A 24,804-nucleotide genomic window follows, 5' to 3' on the forward strand; every position below is an offset into this window, starting at 1 on the left:
AGACTACAGACAAACCTATATTTTCCTATATTTAGCACCTATACATTACTCTCTTACTGCAAAAGTAAGTTCCTCATGGCTCCAACAGCACAATCTATTTTAAATATAGAATTTATTTTTGGACAGGTTGTAATTTCTACACTAATTACTGAATATTGCAGGTTTCTCACAGATCTTCTGAAGAGAAAACTGATAGAACACAGGCCTCTTGTGCTACCAGCCCAACCTTAGTCCTGCCCATCTTATCAAATAATAAAATTACTTGATATTACATTATTATACACACACACACACACACACATACATACACACACACATATATAATATAGAAGAGAAAGCTTCCAACCCATCTGAGTATCCATCCATACTTACACAAGATTTTCAGAGAAGGCAACCATAACCTCAAAGTTTTTCATCACAGCTTTATCAGACTCCTTCAAGGAACCTCGTTTCCCCTGAGGAAACATAAAACTGAATAAACAAAGCTATGTCCCAAAGCACTGAATTCAGAAAACCATTTATTCACAACAATGTCACATTATCCTTAATTGCGTAATGATGCTACAAACAAATATGCATTTTATTTAAATCCTGTAAAAGTACTGCAGCAATTTGAAAGTATACTCTTTATGGACTCATATATTCATATATGAGTACACATTCATATACATTCATATAAGAATGTAGCAAATAAGTCTTCATTTTTTTCCTCAGTATTATTATCAATTACAACATATTACTTATGAATAAATAAGAGGAGCCAGATAAAAAGCTAGACCTACCTCCACACTGAATTTGTCTTTCTGTATATTTTCTATGTTTGTTGTGCTAAGGAACATAACGCATGTAAAAAATCAACAGAAAAAAATTTAGATGGTACCATGTAGCCATGAAACAGCAATAGCCTTCAAATATGTTTTTGGGAAATGTATAAAAAACATGAAGGAGATGGAAACAAAGCTGTATTTCAGCTGTACTATGTGGAAGTAGAACCAACAAAAAGAATGGGAAACCACAGGCAGCTTCATTATGCATGTTGCTAGAGAGGAAGTAACATAAGTTTTTAATTCATTCTAATCTGAAGATAAGCACTCTGTTAAGCAGAACATGCAAGTGTTGAGAAATCTAAAAATCACTGTGAATACTAACAAGGAAACAAAGGGGAGGCAAAGGTATTAATGCCCCCATAATAGAGATTTTTTAGGATATTCTTGCCAGATTGGGCAATTATATGACTAATTTAGTGGGAGACAAAATGTTTGTTGCCCTAGATCAAGCAATGAATTTTGCAAATTCAATTAGATTGGCTACTCTAAAAACTCGATTAAGGTAGCTGATGTTAGAAGACATGGAATTTCCCTGCATGCCAGTATATAAAATGTACTGAATAAATTGAAAGGATTATTGACAAGTGTACCTGTCCTATGACAAATGGGATGGTAGAAACAATTATACAGACTGCAAATAGAATGTTAGAGAAGCTGGATGTTTCTGATTTTTATTTGTGTCTTTGAGTTTATAGAAATAATCCTATTTGGACATAGTCACCAGCACAATTACTGATGGGAAATGTTTGCAAACTAGGTTACCGGCATCTACTATTTTGCTAAACTCACAAGATGATTGCAGAGATATGTATGAACAATTGAAGCATAGATAAGAAAAAGATTAATTTTCTTTTAAAAAGAAAAGAAAAAAGATTAAAAAGATTAATATTATAAGGGGGGTGGGATTAAGCCCTTCTCTCCTTTGAGTGTGTGAGATCATGTGAATCTTAGACATAATAAAATGTGGGGATTTGTCCAAGTTGTAAAAAAATACCAAATTCCTAGATCCTACTCTGTGCAAACAGCTGAAGAATTAGTTTATTGAAGAAATTGATAAAACTTAAAGAAAGTTGAAATATCTTATGCTGTCTCTATTCAAGTGCAGAATATGGAATAAACTGGTGAGATCATTGTTAAAAAAGGCAATCTGATTTTGGAGGAAACATGGACAATAGTGGTATTAAGGGGAGAAATGGAATGTAAGCCAGTACAGTATGGAAATTTTGTACCAAAAAAAAAAATCCATTATGAGTTTCAATGTATTACTTATGAGTAGAATAGACTACGTATATAAAAAGAGCCAACTATGTGTTGGCAAACCTGCCAGTTACTAGTAAGAAGCTGTCTGCATATTAACGAACATGACTGTTACCTTCACAAAGAGGAAGCAGTAAAATCTATATTGTATCTTGCCCGTTTTATTCAAATACAAAATTAAACTGTTTTTTGTGAGCATTGAAATGTGAGCTATAGTACACAGTACTATACATAGTAAATGAAGGATTCTTAGTTATGAGCAGTTGATTTGGCAAAGAAAGAATTCACTGAAGCCATACCACACAAGGCCCCTACCTGAAGTGTAGTAATTTCTTTCTTGATGAGAAAACAGATTTGTTCTCTGTCAGTATGAGAGTAATAAAGGCGACAATTTGATGGCTTCCCATCTCTCCCTGCCCTTCCCGATTCTTGGTAATATCCAGCCATCGATTTTGAAATATTCCAGTGTGCAACGAATCTGTGTGATGTAAACCAATAATAATTTTTACATGGGATACATCTAAAAGTTTTAAATACGTCCATATTAAAGGCCAACCTAACCACAACAATAAATGTAGGCCAGTTTATGATTCCTCCCCCCCCCCCCGCCCCTATCTTATTAAATGAAAAGGAGCAAAGACATATACTGATATTGAAAGCACAAACAGTTTGGCTACTTGGTGATCATTTTGCACACACCTGACATTGGGTTTGTCAACTCCCATTCCAAAACTGATAGTAGCAACAATAACTGGAAATTTTTCCTCCATCCATTCATTTTGAATGGAGGTTCGCTCTACCAGCTTCAGCCCTTAGGAAAAAACAAAGGACAATAGTATAATATCAGCTGACTTTGTCTTTATCCATCCATTTATCCTAAGAAACATTTTTTGGTATGCATTAAATAATTGCTTGGAGTAAAAAGAAACAGAGCTTTCATTACCTGCATGATACGCCTTGGCTTTTACTCCCCTATAGCTTAGTTCAATAGACACTTGCTCACAAGCATCTCTCATCCTGCAATAGATAATTCCACAGCCAGGATATCCCTGCATAGAGGAAAAGAGAATGAAGCTAACATTAGCATCATAAAGAAATGCAATAACACTTAAGCTAGAGATATGAGGTGCTAAAAGATAAGTTTTCATATGCTTGGCTTAGGGTTAACACTATATATATTTTATACAGAAGCCAACATATTCTCATGAACCTTTTGATTTTCCTTCATCCAAATAGAACTTGTACAAAAGTCTGAACAGTATCTGCTACACTGAACAATCAAGACAAAAAAGACTTATCAGTGGACAATATTTATGTTCTCTGACTCCAGCCATCCATATGGATCAGAGGTGGAGTATTATGGCCCCTTTATGACTTGTGGGCTTCAACTCCCAGCATGGCTGGTTCGGGAATTCTGGGAGTTGAAGTCCATAAGTCATCAAAGGGCCATAGATCCCCACCTGATTATAAAAGGTCAATTTCTCTGTGGCAATATTCTTTCGTCTCTATTACCTCACATAAGCCATTCTTCCCCCTTTCCTTCTTATGTTGACTTTAATAAAAAGCTTGGTAACCTTCAGTGATGCCAAGTGTGACAGAACAGGTTCTCGAAATAGCTAAGTTTTCTAAACTACAGATCTAAAGCGCCAAAGGAATTATTATACAAGCAGTCCTCACTTAACAATCATTCATTCAGTGACCATTCAAAGTTATAACAATGTTAAACAAATGGTACTTATCTTCAGTCCTTGGTGATAACCACTGCATACAAATATTTTAAATAAACAGACAAAAGTACTGCAGACTAAAGTGATATGTCCTTAAATTGATCTTGTAGTTTGAACTACAGATCTATAAATTTATACATATGCAGAGGAAATTGGAAATTGCAACTTCAAAATATTTTTAAATGTTTATTTCAAAAATTTATATGGCTGCCCAACTTTGGATGACTCTGAATTTTAATTTAGTATACTATAATTATTATTAATAATTATTATTATTAGATTCATATCCTGTTTTTTTTCTCGGAGCTCAAGGTAACATACATAGCATCCTTTTCTCTGATGTCTTCTGTAACAATCTGTGGGGTATACTGGGTTAAGAAACAGTGAATGGCCCAAGAATGTCTATGATTGATCCTCGATACGAACCTGGGATCAACAGCTTAACCACAATGCCTCACAGTCTCTTAAAAAATATTCAAAGCCTTCTTTTAAAAAAAATCAATGGACTATACAACTTGAATCACCTTATGGAAAAAAGAATAAAGTAATATTATATTTATTCTGTTTCCCATGAGGTGACACAGGTTATGTTTACTTCACAATAAGCTAGAATTCTGCAATACTTATATAAATTTATATAATCTTATATTCCTATACAATATTTATATAATCTGCATTTTCATGTACAGTCCTTTTGCTTCAATCTGACTCTGCTAAACTAATCAGGAATTCAAACTCCAATGTGCTGCTAAAAAGTTCATACTTGCTAAATAAAATCTGCAGAATTTGGATTCTTTCTTTTGAGCCTTTTGGATACATGTCACCTATGTACTTATTTATATCCCTCCTTTATTCCTGCAGATCTATAAATAATATTGTGAGAGTGGGATTATAGTTCTCCATATGCTGTGAAAGAAACTCTTCCAGTTGCCCAGGTTAATGTGGGCAATGGCTGAGGGCTGTTGAGATCTAGCTCTGAAGAAAATTTAGATGACCACAGGCAGTCTTTGACTTACAACCACAACTGAGCCACAATTGAACAGAAACACAAATTTCTGTTGCTAAGTGAGACAGCTGCTAAGTGAACTTTGCCCCATTTTATGATCTTTCTTGCCACTGTTAAGTTAATCACTGCAGCTGATAAGTTAGTAACTCAGCTGTTAAGTGAATCTGGCTTTGACTCTCCTTGTCAGAAGGCTGCAAAAGATGACCTTGGGACACAGCAATGGTCATAAGTATGAACCAGTTAACAAGCCACTTTTGATCACACTTTTGATCACATGAATTTTGATCACATGATCATGGGGATGCTACAAAGGTTGTAATTATGAGAAATGGTCATAAGTCACTTTTTTCAGTGCCGCTGTAAGTTTGAACGGTCACTAAATGAACTGTTGTAAGTCAATGACTATACATAATTATTCTTTCTGTAATACTACTCTTATCATTTACTTGTTTTTCTGAAAAAAGTCACTTCAACCGAATTATCCCACGCATGTCTACTCAGAAATAAATCTAGTATATAGATTTATATACTAGAACTATATACTTTTGAACCTATTACAGATTGATATTATCCATGAAGCTACAAGTATATTTCACAGCTGAGTTCCTAGTTATCTCTCAACAGATGCATGTGATGTCTTATGTATGTTATCAGGGAATTCCTCTCTCTGAACAAGTAGCAAAGGAAATATGATTCAATCCAAGTTTTGTCCTATCATGATAGTTGTAAGTTACCGAAGACCCATAAACCACAATCTTTTTTTGAGAGATTTCACTCACCCCTAATTCATTTTGCTGTCCAAGAGACTTCAGACAGAAATCCTTCAGATTTTCATAGGGATCTGCTAAAAGGTCTTTATACTGCACATCATAGTACAGATTGGGCCTGAAGCAAGGCGTCCTGAAAGTGGCAACAGGCTGCTTTAGCTTCAGCAGGGCTATAATATCTTCCTGAACTTGCTTAGTAGCTGTGGCTGTCAGGGCTATGCATGATATATTGGGCATGCGACAACGCAAGGAGCCAAGATGCAGATAGTCCGGTCGGAAGTCATGCCCCCACTGGGAAACACAGTGAGCTTCATCAACTATCAGGTAAGAGATAAGATTTTGAGATATTAGACGCTCCAAGGAGGGCTGAAAAGAAACAGAAGCTGCCATCTCTGGAGTGATGTACAGCAGCTTTATCTTAGGATGGTCACTTGTCAAGTCAGCAAGAATGGCTTTTCTCTCCTGAACGGACATCTTGGAATTGAAAGAGCTCACTCTGACTTTGAGAGAGAGCAAATGATCCACTTGGTCCTATGGGAAAAGAGAAAGATAACTTTACAAAAAGAATCTGACCAGCAAACTGCTGCAATTTGAAGACATTTATAATCATCTAACTATATTTAGAATTTTCAAACACATTTACTATACATGCAATTTTTTATTTTAGGTCCTTAAGAGTATTCTTTAAACTACAATGGTTGAAATTACCTACAGTATTTGATTTGCCTCTATTTAAACAAGTTGATTAAAGAAAGATGACAATGAGCAATATCCAATATACAGGTGAAACTCGAAAAATTAGAAGATCATGCAAAAGTTCATTTATTTCAGTAATGCAACTTAAAAGGTGAAACTAATATATGAGATAGACTCATTACATGCAAAGCGAGATAGTTCAAGCCTTGATTTGTCATAATTTTGATAATTATGGCGTACAGCTCATGAAAACCCCAAATTCACAATCTCAGAAAATTAGATTACATGAAATCAATAAAACAAGGATTGTACATAGAACAATATCGGACCTCTGAAAAGTATAAGCATGCATATGTTCTAAGTACTTGGTTTGGGCCCCTTTTGCATCAATTACTGCCTTAATGCGGTGTGGCATGGGTGCTATCAGCCTGTGGCACTGCTGAGGTGTTATGGAAGACCAGGATGCTTCAATAGCGGCCTTCAGCTCTTCTGCATTGTTCGGTCGCATACCTCTCATCTTTCTCTTGGCAGTGCCCCATAGATTCTCTATGGGTTCAGGTCAGGCGAGTTTGTTGGCCAATCAAGCACAGTAATCTCATGGTCATTGAACCAGGTTTTCGTACTTTTGGCAATGTGGACAGGTGCCAAGTCCTGCTGGAAAATGAAGTCAGAATCCCCATAAAGCTTGTCTGCAGAAGGAAGCATGAAGTGCTCCAAAATCTCCTGGTACATGGCTGCGTTGACCCTGGACTTAATGAAGCACAGTGGACCAACACCAGCAGATGACATGGCTCCCCAAATCAACACAGACTGTGGAAACTTCACACTGGACTTCAAGCATCTTGCAGTGTGTGCCTCTCCATTCTTCCTCCAGACTCTGGGTCCTTGGTTTCCAAATGAGATGCAAAAGTTGCTCTCATTAGAAAAGAGGACTTTGGACCACTGAGCAACAGACCAGTTCTTTTTTTCTTTAGCCCAGGTAAGACGCTTCTGATGTTCTTTGTTGTTCAGGAGCGGCTTGACAAGAAGAATACGACATTTGAAGCCCATGTCCAGGATCCGTCTGTGTGTGGTGGCTGTTGATGCACTGACTCCAGCCTCAGTCCACTCCTTGTGAAAGTCCCCAACACTTTTGAATGGCCTTTTCCTGACAATCGTCTCCAGGCTGCGGTCATCCCTGCTGCTTGTGTACCTTTTCCTTCCACACTTTTCCCTTCCACATAACTTTCTATTAATGTGCTTTGATACAGCACTTTGGGAACATCCAACTTCTTTTGCAATTACCTTTTGAGGCTTTCCCTCCTTATGGAGGGTGTCAATGATGGTTTTCTGCACAACTGTCAGGTCAGCAGTCTTTCCCATGATTGTGATTCCTACTGAACCAGACCGAGAGACCATTTAAAGGCTCAGGAACCCTTTGCAGGTGTTATGGCTTAATTAACTGATTAGAGTGGGACACTTTGAGCCTAGAATATGGAACCTTTTCACAATATTCTAATTTTCTGAGATTGTGAATTTGGGGTTTTCATGAGCTGTAAACCATAATCATCAAAAGTATGACAAATCAAGGCTTGAACTATCTCGCTTTGCATGTAATGAGTCTATCTCATATATTAGTTTCACCTTTTAAGTTGCATTACTGAAATAAATGAACTTTTGCACGATATCCTAATTTTTCAACTTTCACCTGTAGTACCAAAGATGAAAAACAATGGATTAATTCCTTGAATTTTTATTTACGTGAAACTTCTAAACACCTCTAAAGTTTGATACAGAAAGATAATTCAGAACAATTACATATATAATCTCACTGTGGTAATACCTGAAGGCCCCCAAAAAAATGCTAATTCCAGAACTTCCAATTACTTTCAGTTATGAAATTGAATTATACAATAACCTGTAATTATTGATCTGAATTAAGCTAACAAGCTCTTCAGAAAACGTAGATTCTAAGGCATTTTTCTATTTAAAGAAATGTATTTCTTCTTTCAAATAATTGTAGAAGATACCTGAATAAGTGAAATTAATGGTGAAATCACTATCGTGATGCCCTTTGCCAAAACTGCTGGAAGCTGGTAACACAGGGATTTCCCTGCTCCTGTTGGCATACATACAAATACATCCTTTTCCCCTGCAAAAGCAAGAACAAAATGTACAAAGATCTTTTTTTCAATTACAAGTATCTCCAGATTCTGTTTTGAAGACCAGCACAATTTTTTTTCTAGGATATGCATAGGATATCAAACCTTACATATATCCATATAAGCACAACACTACCGAGACAATATATTGTAGTAAAACATATTAGAGCTACGTACTCTATGAAAATGATTTAAAAGAAATGCTTTAGCTCAGAGTGAGCTTTCTGCTATTCAGTGACAGAACCTTTTTTTTCAGGCTGAATCCAGAAAAAAGATACCACAGATCAAGTTTAATGAGTGGATTCCGGTATCATATACCCAGATATTATTTAAATGAGGCTCTACATTGGCCATCAAAAGGCCACAAAGCCCCGTAGCAATGACCATGTCATTGATGTTGCTGAAATGTGTCCATGAGTTTCACTCTTACATGGGATGTCTATGAAATCATTCAAATGTAACTGAAACTATGAAATTTGCACTTCTGAATGCCATATAATAAATTATCTTTGTAAGAAAACAACTCCTTGTTCAAAAAGTCCTGCATGTATGCACACTATCAGCTCTCAGATTTTTGCCACAGCATGCTCTTTTGGTATAGCAACTGCAGGGCAAAGATGGAGCAGAGTGCCATGGTGAGGAGAACAAGCTCTTTGCAGCTGTTCTTTTTCTGGGTGATGGATGGGACTGGATTTCTATTTGCTTTAATTCCAGATAGGCTGGGAGAACTAGAGGTGCTGGGTTTCCCAGCTAATAGAACAGGAGTAATATTGGTTTAATGTTATGGATTAAATTAAGGTGAAATGGTTCATTTTTGTGGGTCAGAAAAATAGTCATGACTTACAGTTAGTCCTCAATTTACAACAGTTCATTTAGTGACCATTTGAAGTTACAATAGTATTTTTAAAAAGTGATTTATGACTATTTTTTACACTTATGAACATTGCAGCATCCCCAAGGTCAAGCTATTTATATTTGGATGCTTGACAGATGGTTCATATTTATGATGGTTGCAGTGTCCTGGGATCATATGCTCATCTTTTGCAACCTTCTGACAAAGACAATGGGGAAGCCAGATTCACTTAACAACCTGTTACTAATTTAACAAACTTCAATGATTAACAAATGTGGCAAGAAAAGTCGTAAAATGCGGCAAAACTCACTTAGAAAATTTCTCACTTAACAACATAAATTTGGGGCTCAATTGTGGTCATAAGTTGAGGACTACCTGACCAGTTTTATTTGAATTCCATTCTATGAATGACGAAATCTGACTCCAGTCCATAGCTCTTCAGTTTGGATGTTTTAGGAAATTACTGTTAACTGAAAACTTTCAGAATAAATTGTAGTTTCACATTTTAGTTTATGAAGCTAAACCAGCGTCATCCAAATTGATGTAAAATCCATCACCAGCCAAGTATTCTCTATATGTATTAGGATTGTAATACATTTACATGATTTCTCAGCTAACATAACCTTTGGAACTGACAATTCATTTCCTTAGAAAACAGTCTGTTTAATTGGGTTTATTTCCCAGATAAATCAATTGTTACTACAGAGTTGGCCAAGTTCAATTACTCATTTTAAGAGAGTCTAGGAAAATCTGCAATTGAAATAATGAAATAATGAATCTAAAAGAGTTTCTGTAATTTCAGCAGTAGAAAAATGGTCTTTTATAATATTCAGAGCTTTTTCACTATATGTTTTTATCTTATTGTTGCAGAGAATAGAATTTAATACTTGCCATGTTTTGGAAAGCTGGGAATCTTTGAATGACATGTTAAAAATATTTTATACTGTCATAAAAAGTACTTGCGATTTACCTTTTACCACAGTCATAGTTGCACTTCCTTGCAATGAAGTCTTGAAAGAGTTAAATCCAAAAACTTTTGTCAGAGTTTGCAGAACTCTATCTTCCAATCTTGAGGAAGAGATGTTACTCATTTTAAAAGCCAATACTAGGAATAATTCAAACTAGAGGTAAGGAGAGGGCCTTCATGCAATTATTTTCTTTTCTTGCAAACCATCACCTGTATAGGCATAACAGACGTATTTCAATAATACCATCTTCTTTAAAATGAAGTATAATTTATTTTTATACAACCATCACCATGGCAGTTATATTCTCTGATTTAGTAAAATACAAAAGGGTTCTTGCTATTTATTAGCCTATAGAAAAAGCAAAACTATTTTGGTATTATAATCCAGAGACCACAAAAAGCTAGGCACAAGAAATTTAACTATTTTCTTGCTTTTTCGGAACGCAGATTACTATTTTATATGTACTACTTTTTCTATTGCCTTGCAAGCTCCTGTGTCCCAACCTTCGTTTTCTTCAAATGGAGCTCAATTCCATGCGATTTTCTAAACAATAGGGAAGCAGCTGCCTTTTCAGGATGTTTTTCTTCTTCCCAGTTTAGGCTATAGTTTTGGGATCCTTCAAAATTGGCGTTCGCGCAAAAGTACTAAGCCAAATTTTAGCTTTTCTGAAGGTCAGCCTTCAGAAAATGCTCCACAAAATGCAGCTTTTAAATTCGCACGAAATAATATTTAACCCTTCAAGGAGGGAGGGAGTGGGCTTGGAGAACAAATCGCTATTTAACCGACCCCTAACTCTGAGACCAATTTGAATTTCCTGACCTTTTTATTATTGGTATCACTTTTCTCACATTATTTCCTAACGCAGATCCGCCAGAGAAAAACCTAGCAGGTTAAAAGAGGTACGATGAAAAATTCAGGCCTTTGTCCGGGGATTGGGATTAAAAAAAATAATCTCCAGGTATTGACCACTCCAACCTTTTCCATCTGAGGGAAGCCGAGACCGAAACTCGAGATCGAGGCCCCGCGGGGAAGCGTTTTAGTGCCTCCATAAACTAGCTGTATTAAACTCCCTTCCTTCCCAGTTCTCCGAAACTACATCCTTGCGCCATAAGGCCCCGGTGAGGGCGCAGCCGTTGCCAGAATCCCGGTTAGCAATTCAGACGGCTTCATTTTCCAGCAGCCTCTGAGACTTCGGCATCGCTTCAGCGCGCGTTGATGACGTAAGAGGCCGTTGAAGAGCCGAGACTTTGGAGACAAAATGCTCTTCTTTTCCTCTGCTTTGAACGACACCCGGCAGTACACGGATTCCTCCTTGGGAGGGAGATACTTTTGAGGTGAAAATTAGTCCGCGGCTTATCGCGGTCCCGAACAGAAAGACGGTAGTTCCGGCGATCGCTTCGCTGACGCCATTTTCCTGCGCCGGAAGAGAATTCAACGGAGTTCGGAAAGGAAGATGGCGGCGGCGGCGAAAAAAAGCGTTCTATCTTCCTTGGCGGTTTATGCCGAAGATTCCGAGCCCGAGTCTGATAGCGAGGCCGGCGGGGCCGGTAGCGATCGAGGAGGAGGGACTGGTGAGGCCTTTGGGGCGAAGGCGGCGGTTTGGTTGGGTTTAATAAGACGCCATGCCTCGTTTCTTCTTCTTTGGAAGCTGATCGGGATGGCTCGCAATCAGCTTCGGGGTCTTTGCTGGGTGTGCTGATGCATCATAGGGTTGGTTGGCTTTGGCTTCGTGTTCAGGGAGGTATGATAAATGGCTTTACTCCCCGTTGAAGCTTTCTCTCTCTCTCTCTCTCCCTCCATCCTCCCGTTTCCTGGATTCTTGGCTGATGGGTGTTGTGGCGGTATATTCCTCTCGAATGATCTTGGGCGGATAATTTGGTTATTGGAGAAGGTGCCTTTCTGAAAATATGAAGCACCTTTTTATTTGGCTACGGCTGTTAATTAATTTCAACCCCCACAGTTACTCACAGCGGCTGCTTTCTTCAAGCCTCTTCAGTGCGAGTTCTACCATACTAGTTGTTAGAGAAAATATCAGACGTTTGACTTGGTATTGTTTGGCATATACAGTGGTGCTTAAAAAAAATTATGGACTGTGCAGAAATGAATAGATCGACTTTAAGGATTAAAGATAGGGAAGAGATAAGAGTATTATAGAATATGGAACTGTTTCTATTATTGGTTGGAAAAGAGATATAAAAGATAAAAGCTTTATGATTATATATATAAAAAATTTATAGGCAGAATTTTGTTTTAGTAAGGAGATATTAAAATGGTTTGTATAAAGATCAAGATAGAAAAAAGTTCCTTTTTTGGAAGAAGAAGAATGACTGAAGATAACACCGAGATGTCACAGGGAGTGGGCGACAGATGTACTAAATGTCTGTTTTTATAAAAAATAATAAATAAAATATATATATATAAAATGTTTTTATATATATAAAAAACAGTGGTGCTTAAAATACCTAAAATGTGATCTGTTCTTCCCACCAATCCTAAAGCTAGATAAAGAGAATAATTAGATTATTATTGTAATTATAATCTGTGTGAGCCAAAACATCATATTTAATTATTTATTGGGGAAAATGATCCAGAACTGCATACCTGTGTGTGGCAAATGTATGTGAACCTTTGCTTCCAGTAACTGATACTGCCACCACCATGTCTCACAAATGGGATAAAATTCTTAGCTGAAATGCAGTGTTTGCCTTTCACCAAACATGTTTTTCATTCAAGTCAGAAATTTCTATTTTGGTCTTATCTGTGCACAGAACATTCTTCCAGTTGCCTTCTGGTTTATCTGCATGGTCTTTCGCAAATGGTAGATGGACAACAATTTTCTTCGTTTGGAGAGTAATGGCTTTCTCCTTGCAACCCTGCCAGGTACACCATTGTTGTTCAGTGTTTTTCTGATGATAGTTTCACAAACACTGATATTCACCAGTGGAAAAAAGCCTTTAGTTCCTTAGATGTTACTCTGGGCCTCTTTGACACCTCCTGAAGTATTACACACTTTGCCTTTTGTATGATCGTGGTTGGTCAACCACTTCTGCTAAGAGTAACGGTGATGTTGAATTATCTCTATTTGCACACAGTCTGCCTGAGAGTGGACTGACAGAATTCAAACTCTGGAAATAATTTTATAACATTTTCTAGCCTGGTAAGGATCAACAATGTTTTTGGGAGATGCTTAAAAACCTCCTTTGTTTGAGCCATAACACACTTCTCTTTACCTGTGTTGCAAAGATCAGACTTTGAAAGTGAATATTCAGAATTCCATTATTTAAATAAGGCAAACCTTTTACACTCACACCTGATTATCTTCAATCATTGATTGAAACCCCTGAATTTCCCCTTCAAATGAATTGATAATCTGGGTATCAAACTCACGGCATCACGTTGCCATCACGTGATGTTTCACAACATTTTTCCCATTTGTGGAGCTGGTGTGTTTGTGGCCTGCATGTGTTGCATCCAGCCCGCAGACCACCAGTTTGACACCACTGCCCTAGGAGGTCATTTATTTAGCCACTACAAGTTTGTAGCTTTCCTCAGTAAATAAATGAATTATAATGTTTTGATTCCTTTCTTTATTTGGCTTCTCTTTAACTAGTTTTAGTATCTGTATGGAGGACAGATTATGTTTTAGGTTATATTTCTGAAGAAACATTGTAAATTTAAACACGTTCACACACTTTTAAGTGCCATGGTATATGCAAAACATAGTAAGACTAATGTATTTTATTGGACAGTTAGCAAGAAAGAACTTACACTAGAGGGGCTGAAGAAAAGTTACTTAAGTAAAAGATCATAGTTCTTGTTTAGCAGGGTAATTTTATTTCAGCAGGTGTATTTATGTGATTTTGTACAATAGTATCAATCTGTGTGTATTTTCACTGGGTTGCAAAGTGACTATTAATCATTTTCTTCGTTTGGATGGTCTAGAAGAAAAAGCTGGTTTGGTGTCAGAAAGCTATGGAGAAGATGACTTCAGTAAAATGGAAGGAGAAGAGGATGGTTATGATGAAGATGATGATGAAAACAGCAGACAGTCAGTAGGTATTTTGTTATACAGCAATCAGACTTGGATTGCAGGTTTCACTAAAGCATAATAAGAATATTAACTTTTTGTATCTTCTTTGTTGCTTTTGTTTACATATATTGTATTTGAAGTTATCACAGAATTGCTAAAGGAATGCTTATATAAAATGGAAAAGTGAAAATACCTTTTTGTTTGCAAGATCAAATCTTAATGTAAAAATAAAATGATCAATTCTATGAACATTTGATTAGTCTGAGATGTGTTATTTTTATTACACTTGGGTATGGCATATTTTTGTTTTCTTGCTTTTAATCTAATGCTGAGCGCCCAGAGTTGCAATTGTGAGTTGGGTAGCTCTCTAAATTGATAATTAAAAAGAGTCTTCAAATAGTATTTTAAAATTGCCAGAGTTTCAAATGATAATTTATACCAAGATACTGTGGCATTTCCCAAACGTATTTTCCTCTTTTATCCCTTCAGTTGGGGTTGTAACTGAAAATTCCTACATATTTTACTAGTTTGAAGTAAGTAAAATTTTTCTGTAACTTTTCCATTCTTATGTGCATCTCTATTCAATTCTGTATTATCTCCAAATACCTACTATTTAGATATATAACTGTTTTTTATAAATAAGTGGCATTCTGATTCCTGCTTAAAATGAAATTTAATATGACATGTATGGATGACCTCTTGAGAAGATAAAAGGACTCTAATCTGAGTAGTAGGATAAGTATATTGCTCATATACTTTGACCAACTACTAGTTTTTATTTCAAGAACCATCCTTCCATGTGAATAAATCCCAAGGATATTTAAAGCAGGAGAAATCCATTTTTCAAAAAAAATAAATAACTTGCTTTATAGCTGATATCCAACATTCAGGCTGATGCTATTGCATGAACACCTCAGAATAAATTCATAAATGTAGCACATTTCATCTAAGTGAGATTCTATATCTCTATATTGATTGGCAGAACCTATTAGTGCTACTGAAAGCATCTGCAAATGGCAGTTTATTTGAACATCATAACACAAATATTTGAATATCACAATGCAAATCCCACTTATTATGTGCATATATCAATACACTTGCTCAAAAGCAGCAATGCCACACCTTGTCTACCATCTTGCTTATTTTGATATCCTCCACAGATGGTTATTACTGTATACTATTGTCTAAATTAAGTTTTTTTTCTATCTGTGTCAAGACATATCCGGGACACCTGTTCAGGATTCCTGCCACTTCTTTTAGATCAGTTAATAGCAGTAAGAGGAAGAACTGTGTATTAATAATATTGATACTTCATCTCAGACCTCTACCACATATGCTCACAATATTGATGTTTCATGCAGCTATAAGTTAAAATTAAATTACAGAATTACGATGTGATATTTTTTATAAATTCTTTCAAACTTAATCTTAAATAATGGTATCCATAATTCCATTCTTCATATAGAAGAAAACATTTGCAATTTTAAAAATTTCTTCATAATGTTAAATGATCCTTTTTATTGTGGACATCCCTATAACTGTGATTATTCAGTATTTAATCTTGTGTTGAGTTTGAAATAAGTACCTAAAGTAGAATCTGGGTAGCAAATCTGGATAACAACTTCAGTTTCAGAAAGACACAGTGGATGTGATAATAAATGTGGAGTCTGTAACCTACAGTATTGTTGAACCCTAAAGTAGACGTGTTACAGAATTTCAGGGCCATTGTTTAGCAATGAAAAACCTGGGGCATGGTATTGATTGATAATACAGTTCTATGGTAGTAGTTATATGCTAGTCTTAGAAAAGTGTTCTATCTCATTTTCCATTCATTCCATTGTTTAAGAAAACCTTTAAGCTCAGAGGGCACCAAGGACCCCACATTCCATTGTATCCAATATTTGCAATTGTTTTCTTACAAATGCACATTATACCATCTTGAAACTGTTTTGGAGGCTCTAGAATCAGAGATACTGTATGTTCTTAAGTGGGTACATGACTAGTTCTCCTCATGTTTGCCTAGTGGGACCTGCTTTATTTATTAGAATAAAATTGGCAAAAAAATAATTATCTACTGATAAAATTTATCCTATCTGTTGACTTGTAGTGCTTTTTTTTTTTTTTTTTTAAGAAATCCAGTATTGTGTGAGTTTCTAGTATCTACCCTACCATCTTAGAAATAAACTTAACTCATTTATACTTTTTTTCCCTTGAATGGCTGTTTGGAGTTCGGGAAAGTCGAGAGAACAGCCCAGCTGAATTAAAAAGCCAAATTAGGCTATTTAATGCAAGTCCCTAGCCAAATATGCAAGGACTTGCTGACAATTTAAAGCTTAATTCTGTACATTCTTTGTCTTATAGGAAGATGACGATTCAGAGACTGAAAAACCTGAGGCTGATGATCTGAAGGTATTTGGAGGAGTATTATGATGGGATGGGAATACACTGCAAAGCGTATAATAGTGTGATTTAGTTAGTCATCCGTATCTTCTATTCTTGGCAAGCTAACTCTTGTTTGGGGAGTGGGAGGATGTTTCCTGAGATGTATAAAAAGTCAGGAGGACTCGGATAACAACTTTTCATATTTTTATTAAAAGATACAAGTTTTTGTGAACTACAGCACAGTTCATTAGGCACAACTACGGTTAGTCAGAAAAAGTGCTACCAGACTCCTAATTTTGATCCTACTGTAGACTCATCACAGTTCTCCTTCTACAAAGTATATATGAGTTTGAGTAACTAAATTAATCTTCTGTATCAGAGATTGACTAATGATTAGGAAATGCAATATTATGCTTTATATGGGCTCTTAACACAAATGGTTAGAAATAATGCAGATGTCTAAAAAGGAGTTACATGTTTCAAGGAATTGTATTAAGAACCAGTTTCCAAATTTTCGTCTTTAGTGTGATTTGTGAAGTTCATGCAGTGCTTGAGACTGCAACCCCTTAATTTGGGGTTGTAAAAAAATAAATAAATAAGACCAGGCATGTATTCTTCAATTTACAATGACAGAATTTCGGTCAATAAAGTGATGCATGACCACATTGCAACAGCAATCTCTGCAGTCCCAATTGCCATTGTCAACTAAATATCACAGTCATTAGGTGAGACAACTTCCTATTGGCTTCCTATAACCAAAGTTAGTGGGGAGACCGGTAGGAAATTGCAACTACCAGGCCCATAGGAAGGTGGGAAAAGAAGCAAAGGGGTAATAGGGAAGACTGGAGAAGATATGTACAATGGGGGGGCGGGGGGGTTGTGAAGTTGTGAGAGAGAGCCAGGGAGAGTGTGAGGGTTGCAAGAGAAGTACCACATAGGTCAGAAGGATGCAAGAGGCGTGTGAGAGGTGCTGTGCAGGTGTTGATTTATACCAGACTGGGCAGGTGTATTTGCCCTGCTGAATAGCAAAGAACTAGAGCTGTTGTCCTAAGGACCCTTGGTTTGGCTCTCCAGGTAGAGCTCATTAATTTCCTGAGGATATTATTTCATCCATTGATCTTCAGTTTAGTGTTGGTACAGTGCTGCTTATGGTATATGTTAGAGCCCTAGCTAGCTTAGGGCTGTGGCAATGCTGCAATAATGTCCCTTTCCACATAATAGTGCATGGGGTTGTGGATTGGGTTATATGTAAGGGGGTGTTTGAGAGTATGAGGGAGGCACAGCGAGGGTTGGGGTGGATGCTTTGGTGTGCAAGTGACCATTGCAGTGTGGGCACAGAGAGGGTGGCGGAGACTTACCCCAGCAACCTGCAACCTTCCCTGCTGTCTTCCCCATTGACTTTCTGTGGAAACCACTGCAGAATATTGCTCATAAAGAATGTGATCATGGGGCGCTTGGCAACTGGTCATAAGTGCAAACGGCTTGATAAGCACCCAGATTGTGATCACGTGAACATGGGAGTGCCGAGATGTCTGGAACTCAAGAACCAGTCATAACCACCATTTGTTCACCTATTAAATGATAAATAGGATTATACATTGCTTTATATGTAAATATAAAATGTATATGTAAATTTATATGTATATGTAAAATGACAAGCAGATTTTTCTCTTGCAGTCAGAGTCTGTTAAAATAGTTTAAGAGAAGCTGAAAGGTTCATAGAGAGAGAGGGAGATTGCTAGTCCCGTGAAACTGTAGATGCTGCTATTTAGTGGCCACTTGTATTAATATATGGCCACCTCCATCAACCAAAGTAATAGGTACATAATCTTCTGCATTAAGCAGTCCCCATCTCCCTACCCCAATCCGTTTGAATAATTGGTAGAACTGATTTGAAATATAAAGCAGTGAAGCCCAACTAGGGGATGTCAGTGCTACAATGTCTGCAGACATTTCTCTTGCCAGTTTGCCACATGAAACAATTTTGGTAAGGCAAAAAGCTGCTTCTCTTTCCCATTTCCATTTGATCACTGTGTTTGTGCGTATGTTTCATACTTTCTATATTTTACAATCTTCCCAGCCCAAGATCAAGATTCAACTAGCTATTCTCCTGGGAGCTTTATATTGCTAGTTTTTGGATCAATTTTTAGTTTCTCAGCACATATATAACTTTTAAATGTATATCTACCTATCAACCCTGCTGGAGTGATCTGTAAATATACCTTCTGAAAGCGATATAAATGTGGAATATAAAGTGTTGTCCAGCCACATATATTGTATATGTTACAAATCAGAGGCATGTATAGACCTGCTGTAAGAAGGCATTGTAATCTATTTTGGACAAATTTCCTTTATTGTCTTACTACCACTTGGTTGAAGTTAAAATATTGGTTCACGTACTCAAGTATTTTAAACTGAATCCTGAACAATCACATATATCCCAAAATATGTCCATTATAATTTGATACCACAGAGAACCAGTGTGATAACAGTTGTTAAGATGTTGGACTTTGAGGCTCCAGTTTAAGTTCACTTTTAGCTTTGGAAGTTCTCTGGATGACTTGGATCAGTCACTCTTTTACACGTTTTTTTTGTTGTGGGGCAAAATGGGAGGAAGAACTACTGAGCTTCAGATTCAGGATTTAAATGTAATAAGTAAGAAATAGATGTCTTATTGTGATGTTGATTAGATGCTTTCTCTCTCTGTCTATATATGAGATATTTATTTATTTGGTTTATTTGTTTACTTAGGAAAATACTGTTGGAGTATTTTAAAGCATCCTAAAGTTATATTTCTTTCCAAATGTATGCCTCTCAATATCTAAAACATCTGAGACTTAAAAGTTAATTAAAAACTTGTGTTGTTAATTAACTGTGTTGTCCATGTAGTGGCAGTATTTCTTCACTAATTTTTCTAACCCTCTGATTTCATTATATCAAGCTGCATCAATTAGATGACTCAACTGGCAAACCCAGGTTGATAATTTGACCAGCCTGATTAATGTCCCAAATATAATAGTACAAAGAAGCCTAGTAGATGAGGGTATATAGAAGATCTGAACTGAATGTTTTGAAATATAAACTTAGCAATTATCTCTATTCAGATGGGCATACATTTCTGTTTTTCAAAAACATTTTAAAAGTTATAAAGATCCTTCTTTTTCTAATTTCTGCAATTTATATTGAATCAATTAACATCCAAACCCAGACTTTCTTTATATGGATGCTTTGTTTTTAAAACTACTTTTTCTGTTCCTGGAGACTTTTTCTTTTCTTTTCTTTTTTTTATAAAAGGCTGCTTTTTAAAGCTTTTTAGTCATGCTGAATAACAGAACAGCATGTCCAAGTCAGCTTTATAAGTTCAGACGTGGATGTCAAGTAGCAGTTTTCTCCTTAGCTCCAGGGCTAGGCTAGCTGCAACTGAGGACAGCCTTTAAAAGAAAGGCTTTTATTTTACAACACTGATATAAAAATAATCATGTAAATACAGTTGTTTTTAACAATCCCAAATCCTTGTAGCTTTGATGTTATACCAGTCTGGAAAGAATTTTGAATAGTAATCACAGATTTATGAACATAGAGTAGTACAATAGGTAATAAACACTGTATGACTAACTCTTCTGCTTAAGCTTTTCAAGGAGTGTTCTCAGGGGAATGATTAACTATATCCATGAGGACTAGTCTGATGTGACTGACATAAACACATTCATCAGTAGAGTCATGCCATGGACACATTTCAGTACCCACCTTTAACACTTAATTCATAAGAAGTGCCTGCAATAGAATCCCCGCTACTTCCCTTTTAATTTTTTTGAGAATAGTGTCAGGTTGGAAATCTGGTTTAAAAGAGCACATATTTACAGAGCAATATATGAGTCTCTAGCCATAATTTTCAGCTTTTAATCTTAGGAGTTAGATTTATTTATTATTACAACCTTGATCCAATGGTGTTAGCACTCTATGTGAATTGTAAAGATCTGCAGTGTAGATATAATATTTTTCTTACATATGATTTACAAACAATAGACATGCAAAACAGTCAACGTTTTTAGCTGCCTTGTGTCCAAAAGCAACATGGTGCTTATGACCATGTTGAATCCATATGAAAAAGTTTGGAATTACTCTAGCCATCCAGTCTAATTTAAATATAGGCTAATAGTTAAATATTTACCTGTTTGACTAATGACTGCCAAATTTTGAAGAGATGGATATAGTCTCTGACACTAAAATTCCTTGCCTCTTCCTTTTGTCATGGATTCTCAGTAATTTCATATATAAAATGTTGCAGGATGTTACATTTGTTATACAGTAGCATCTTGTTTGATGAAGCCATGTTTTCATTAGAAGTTCCTAATTCCAGCTCCAAGTACTTTCTTTAAAGTAACCATCAAATAACTCCAATAGAAATATTAGTTAAGGGAAATTGTAGGCTTCATAGAAGAGATTATAAGAGCCTTCAGTTCACAATGGAATGTGTGTGGTTCCAAGAGTGACTGTTAGCATTTCCTCTTTGTACGTGTTAATGATTGCTTTATGAGTGGCAAAGTCCAAATGTTTGATTACTAAATACCAACAATTGTATCATGAATTCTATTTTTTTTCCGGTTAGGTGATTGATTGTGAGTCTATTGAAAATCTTTGGTCTTTGAATTATGAACTAATTCTAAGGCAATCTATCCCTAACATGTATCTTGTATTTTACATAAAAAATAAGGAATCCAATTAAGGGTCTGTGCTAATTATTTGTCCTTTTTCCATTTCCATACATAGCCACACACAATTCCTTTGTCAAATTCATGAAGTATAATGTTTCATTATACAGAATCATGCCATTGGCGCATTTCATCTGGTTTGTATGAAATAATAGTGGCAGCTTTCAGGGTCCTTATTAGGACTGCTTCCTATCTTTGTCTAGAGATGCTAGGAAATAATCCAAGGACCTCTTGTATACAGAGTTTATGCTCTATCAAAGGTACAGCCTCTCTTTAATTGACATTAAATCCACAAATTTAGGATATTTAATCCAGCTTATGGTTTACAGTAGGTTTTTTTTCCATATGCAAAATCTAATTGATAGTTTTCTCCTTTTTTTATATAGCTAAACCACTCTACCCAGTGAAATTTAAGCATGAAATAATGCTTAGCATCAGAAGTAGGAAATTAAAATAAATTTGTTCTAGCTGGACAAATTTATAGAAAAGATGAACAGTGGTATATTTTAAAACTCATCCCTAAGAATTTCACTGAGAAGGAGATTGATTCAGACTTTCTGTAGGAACTGAGATATAAACATCCCCAAAATTGGTGCTCAATGAGTGTTGCTTAAGACTGGTCCTCATACTTCTGTCAGTTGCTGTGCCCCCATGGTCATGTGATCAGCATTTGCAATTTATTTATTTATTTTGTCGCATTTCTATGCCGCCCAACTCCCAAGGGACTCTGGGCGGCTTACAACAGAGAATAAAATAATGCAACAATATCCCATACAAAAGTTAAAAGAAAACATTAAAACATTAAAATGTTAAAACACATACACTCCAATTTGTGGCAATTTTCACTGCTGACAAGCAAAATCAATAGGGAGAGAGACATGGCAATAATCTTCCAACTACAGGTAATCTTTGACTTACAACAGTTCATTTAGTGACTTTCAAAGTTACAAGAGTGCTGAAAAAAGTGACTGATGACCATTTTTCACACTTACGACCATTGCAGCATTCCCATGGTCATGTGATCAAAATTTAGACATAGGGCATCTCGTTCATATTTATGACAATTGCAGTATCCTGAGGTTAAGTGATCCACCTTTTGTGACCTTCTTATAAGCAACGTCAGTGGGGAAGCCATATTCACTTAACAACCATGTTACTAACTGAACAACTGCAGTGATTCACTTAATGACTGTGGTAAGAAAAATGGGGCAAAATTAACTTAGCAACAGCAATTTTGGGCTCTGTTGTGGTTGTAAGTTAAGGACTATCTGCACCTTAGTAGGCGCGATGTAATCACCTACCACCGATAGTATAACTTCATCCAGTTTAAGGCATTAATCATAAAAAGAGGTTCTCCAGTGTCCCTTCAATATAATTGTCCTTTCTCCCTAATTCTTTCTACTATAAAAGGAAATAAGGAAATGTTTTTCCTGGGGCTTTGTAGGTTCTTTTCTTTAAACTGTTTTTTCTGTACTTTTTAGAGAATAAGGCATGTCTCTTACATGCCTGCTTGGTCCTTCCTTAGCAGCAGTACAAGCTAGAACAACCTCCTGACTCCTTCAGTTCTGAATACCACAAATTGCTGACATGGGTGTGGTGTGGCTTCCAAATGAGAAATTGTATTTTTGTTTGCATTGGCTTACATTATTACATTACATTATTATCCTCCCCATGTGCCCCTTCCTGACAAATCTAACAACTCAGATGGGCAAACTGATGCTTCATTACTGCTCCTTGACTGTTGACTATCTTTAGTAAAAATAATAATAATAAAATCTGCCTAAGTCTGTCAAACAAAACCAGAGCAAATGTGAATGGTTCCACATCTCTGGTCATTTAGACAATGTTCCAGCTAATTTTCTGAATTATTTGGAAATTATCAGACTGAGGGTATTCTCTCAATCTATTCCTTAGTAAACAGCTTTTAAGTTTACTGGTGCAAAATGAAATCTACGGTACCTACTTGGTTGACCTGAGTGTTTACAGTATTTTAAGTATTTGTGGAGGGGAGGGAATTCTCACATTCAAGCTAATAATAGACTTCCTTTCTTCCACAAGAATCTCTAGTGTTTGTTAAACTTGTTCAGAAAAGTGCCTTTTTCCTGTTTTTTTCAGTGAGAAATAGTAGTTTTAAATAAATAGTACCTATCCAAATATAGCTGCAGATTAGGGAATGGGTATTCATTCTGGAGAGTGTGTAGTGCATCCGTAGCATCTTACTAAAGCTAGCAGATGCTGGAAAACTGTAAAGAATTTTGGCCCTGTAACTAATCAGGAACAGTTGAAGTCTACCATTCTTAACTGGTTTTGTTCCTAACAGTTATTCACAAAATAGAACTAATGTGTTAATGATAGCATTCGTCCTGGGTTCAGATAAACATTATAAAATATTGAGCAATTAAACACAATATTGAGCTACTGTTGACAGCACCCTTCCCCAAATTTTATGCTCTACAAAACAAAAGGTGGGCCAAGAAGAAACCAAGGAAAAACTTTACCAAGTAAAAAAGGTATAAAAGACACCTTGCCTCGAGTATATAGCAGTCTTAAACATTCAGGACTTCTTATCACTTGTTCTGAACTATTAGTCAGGGTTAGGGGTTATCCCACAAGCTTTGCTGATTTGGCTTGTTTATGCTCGGTGCAAATATTTCAGGCTGCATACTAAAATAAAGATGCAACTCTTGTTTTGAAAAGGTAGAATGTGTGTGTAAGTAGTCCTCGACTTACAATCACAATTGAGCTCCACACCTCTATTGTTAAGCGAATCAGTTAAGTGAGTTTTGCCCTATTTTACGACTTTTCTTGCCACAGTTGTTAAGTGAAACACTGCAGTTGTAGCACAGTTGTTAAGCGAATCTGGCTTCCCCATTGACTTTGCTTATCAGAAGGTGATCACCTGACACTGCAACTGTCAGAAATATGAGTCATTTGTCAAGTGTCTGAATTTGGATCACATGACCACAAGGATGCTGCAACAGTCATAAGTATGAAAAATGGTCATAAGCCCCTTTTGTCAGTGCTGTTGTAATTTCAAACAGTCACTAAATGAACTGTTGTAAGTCAAAGACAACATGTATTTATGATGTTGGCCTATATAAAATTTGAAGATACTGCACTGAGTTGTTGAAACATTTGCCATAATCTGTGAAAAGATTTTCTATCATACCTTCTTGACTAGTGAACTTCATTGTAGTAAAATGTATTGATGACAGGACTGGATTTATCATTCATTATTGCTGACTTAGTATTAGGAATCCCTGTTTTTAAAATATTTCAATAACCAATCATTTTTTGCCAAATCTTGTTGGCTTGATTGGGAGTCTACTATTTCAGTGCTCTGGATCTGTACTGTATTGATAGTATATATTAAAAATAAAAGCTATTGTACTATGATGCTGTTAAACGTTAGCATTTAAGGAATAAAATGTTCCTTGA

General features: G+C 36.2%; 2 protein-coding genes across 5 annotated transcripts in view; one reads left to right on the forward strand and one right to left on the reverse strand.

Moving 5' to 3' along the window:
• RECQL5 (RecQ like helicase 5) overlaps positions 1-11,660 on the reverse strand; it is a 65,638-nt gene extending 53,978 nt beyond the window's left edge. The window contains exons 1-8 of one of the 3 annotated variants that reach the window (XM_034408647.3): positions 11,162-11,660; positions 10,245-10,451; positions 8,290-8,411; positions 5,597-6,115; positions 3,028-3,133; positions 2,784-2,895; positions 2,400-2,562; positions 373-455 (exon numbers count right to left, since the gene is read on the reverse strand). In XM_034408647.3, coding sequence (XP_034264538.2) covers positions 373-455; positions 2,400-2,562; positions 2,784-2,895; positions 3,028-3,133; positions 5,597-6,115; positions 8,290-8,411; positions 10,245-10,365 — 1,226 coding nt within the window. In that variant the 5' untranslated portion in view covers positions 10,366-10,451; positions 11,162-11,660. Of the gene's footprint in view, positions 1-372; positions 456-2,399; positions 2,563-2,783; positions 2,896-3,027; positions 3,134-5,596; positions 6,116-8,289; positions 8,412-10,244; positions 10,452-11,061 lie in introns of all 3 variants that reach the window. The other 2 variants (XM_034408649.3, XM_034408648.3) reach the window with 2 other exon arrangements.
• SAP30BP (SAP30 binding protein) overlaps positions 11,465-24,804 on the forward strand; it is a 34,936-nt gene continuing 21,596 nt past the window's right edge. The window contains exons 1-4 of one of the 2 annotated variants that reach the window (XM_034408652.2): positions 11,660-11,813; positions 13,011-13,122; positions 14,185-14,294; positions 16,634-16,681. In XM_034408652.2, coding sequence (XP_034264543.1) covers positions 13,065-13,122; positions 14,185-14,294; positions 16,634-16,681 — 216 coding nt within the window. In that variant the 5' untranslated portion in view covers positions 11,660-11,813; positions 13,011-13,064. Of the gene's footprint in view, positions 11,814-13,010; positions 13,123-14,184; positions 14,295-16,633; positions 16,682-24,804 lie in introns of both variants that reach the window. The other variant, XM_034408651.2, reaches the window with a different exon arrangement.

The sequence above is a fragment of the Pantherophis guttatus genome, chromosome 2 (genome assembly GCF_059756535.1).
Source record: "Pantherophis guttatus breed Tessera chromosome 2, ASM5975653v1, whole genome shotgun sequence".
NCBI classification, from domain to species: Eukaryota; Metazoa; Chordata; class Lepidosauria; order Squamata; family Colubridae; genus Pantherophis; species Pantherophis guttatus.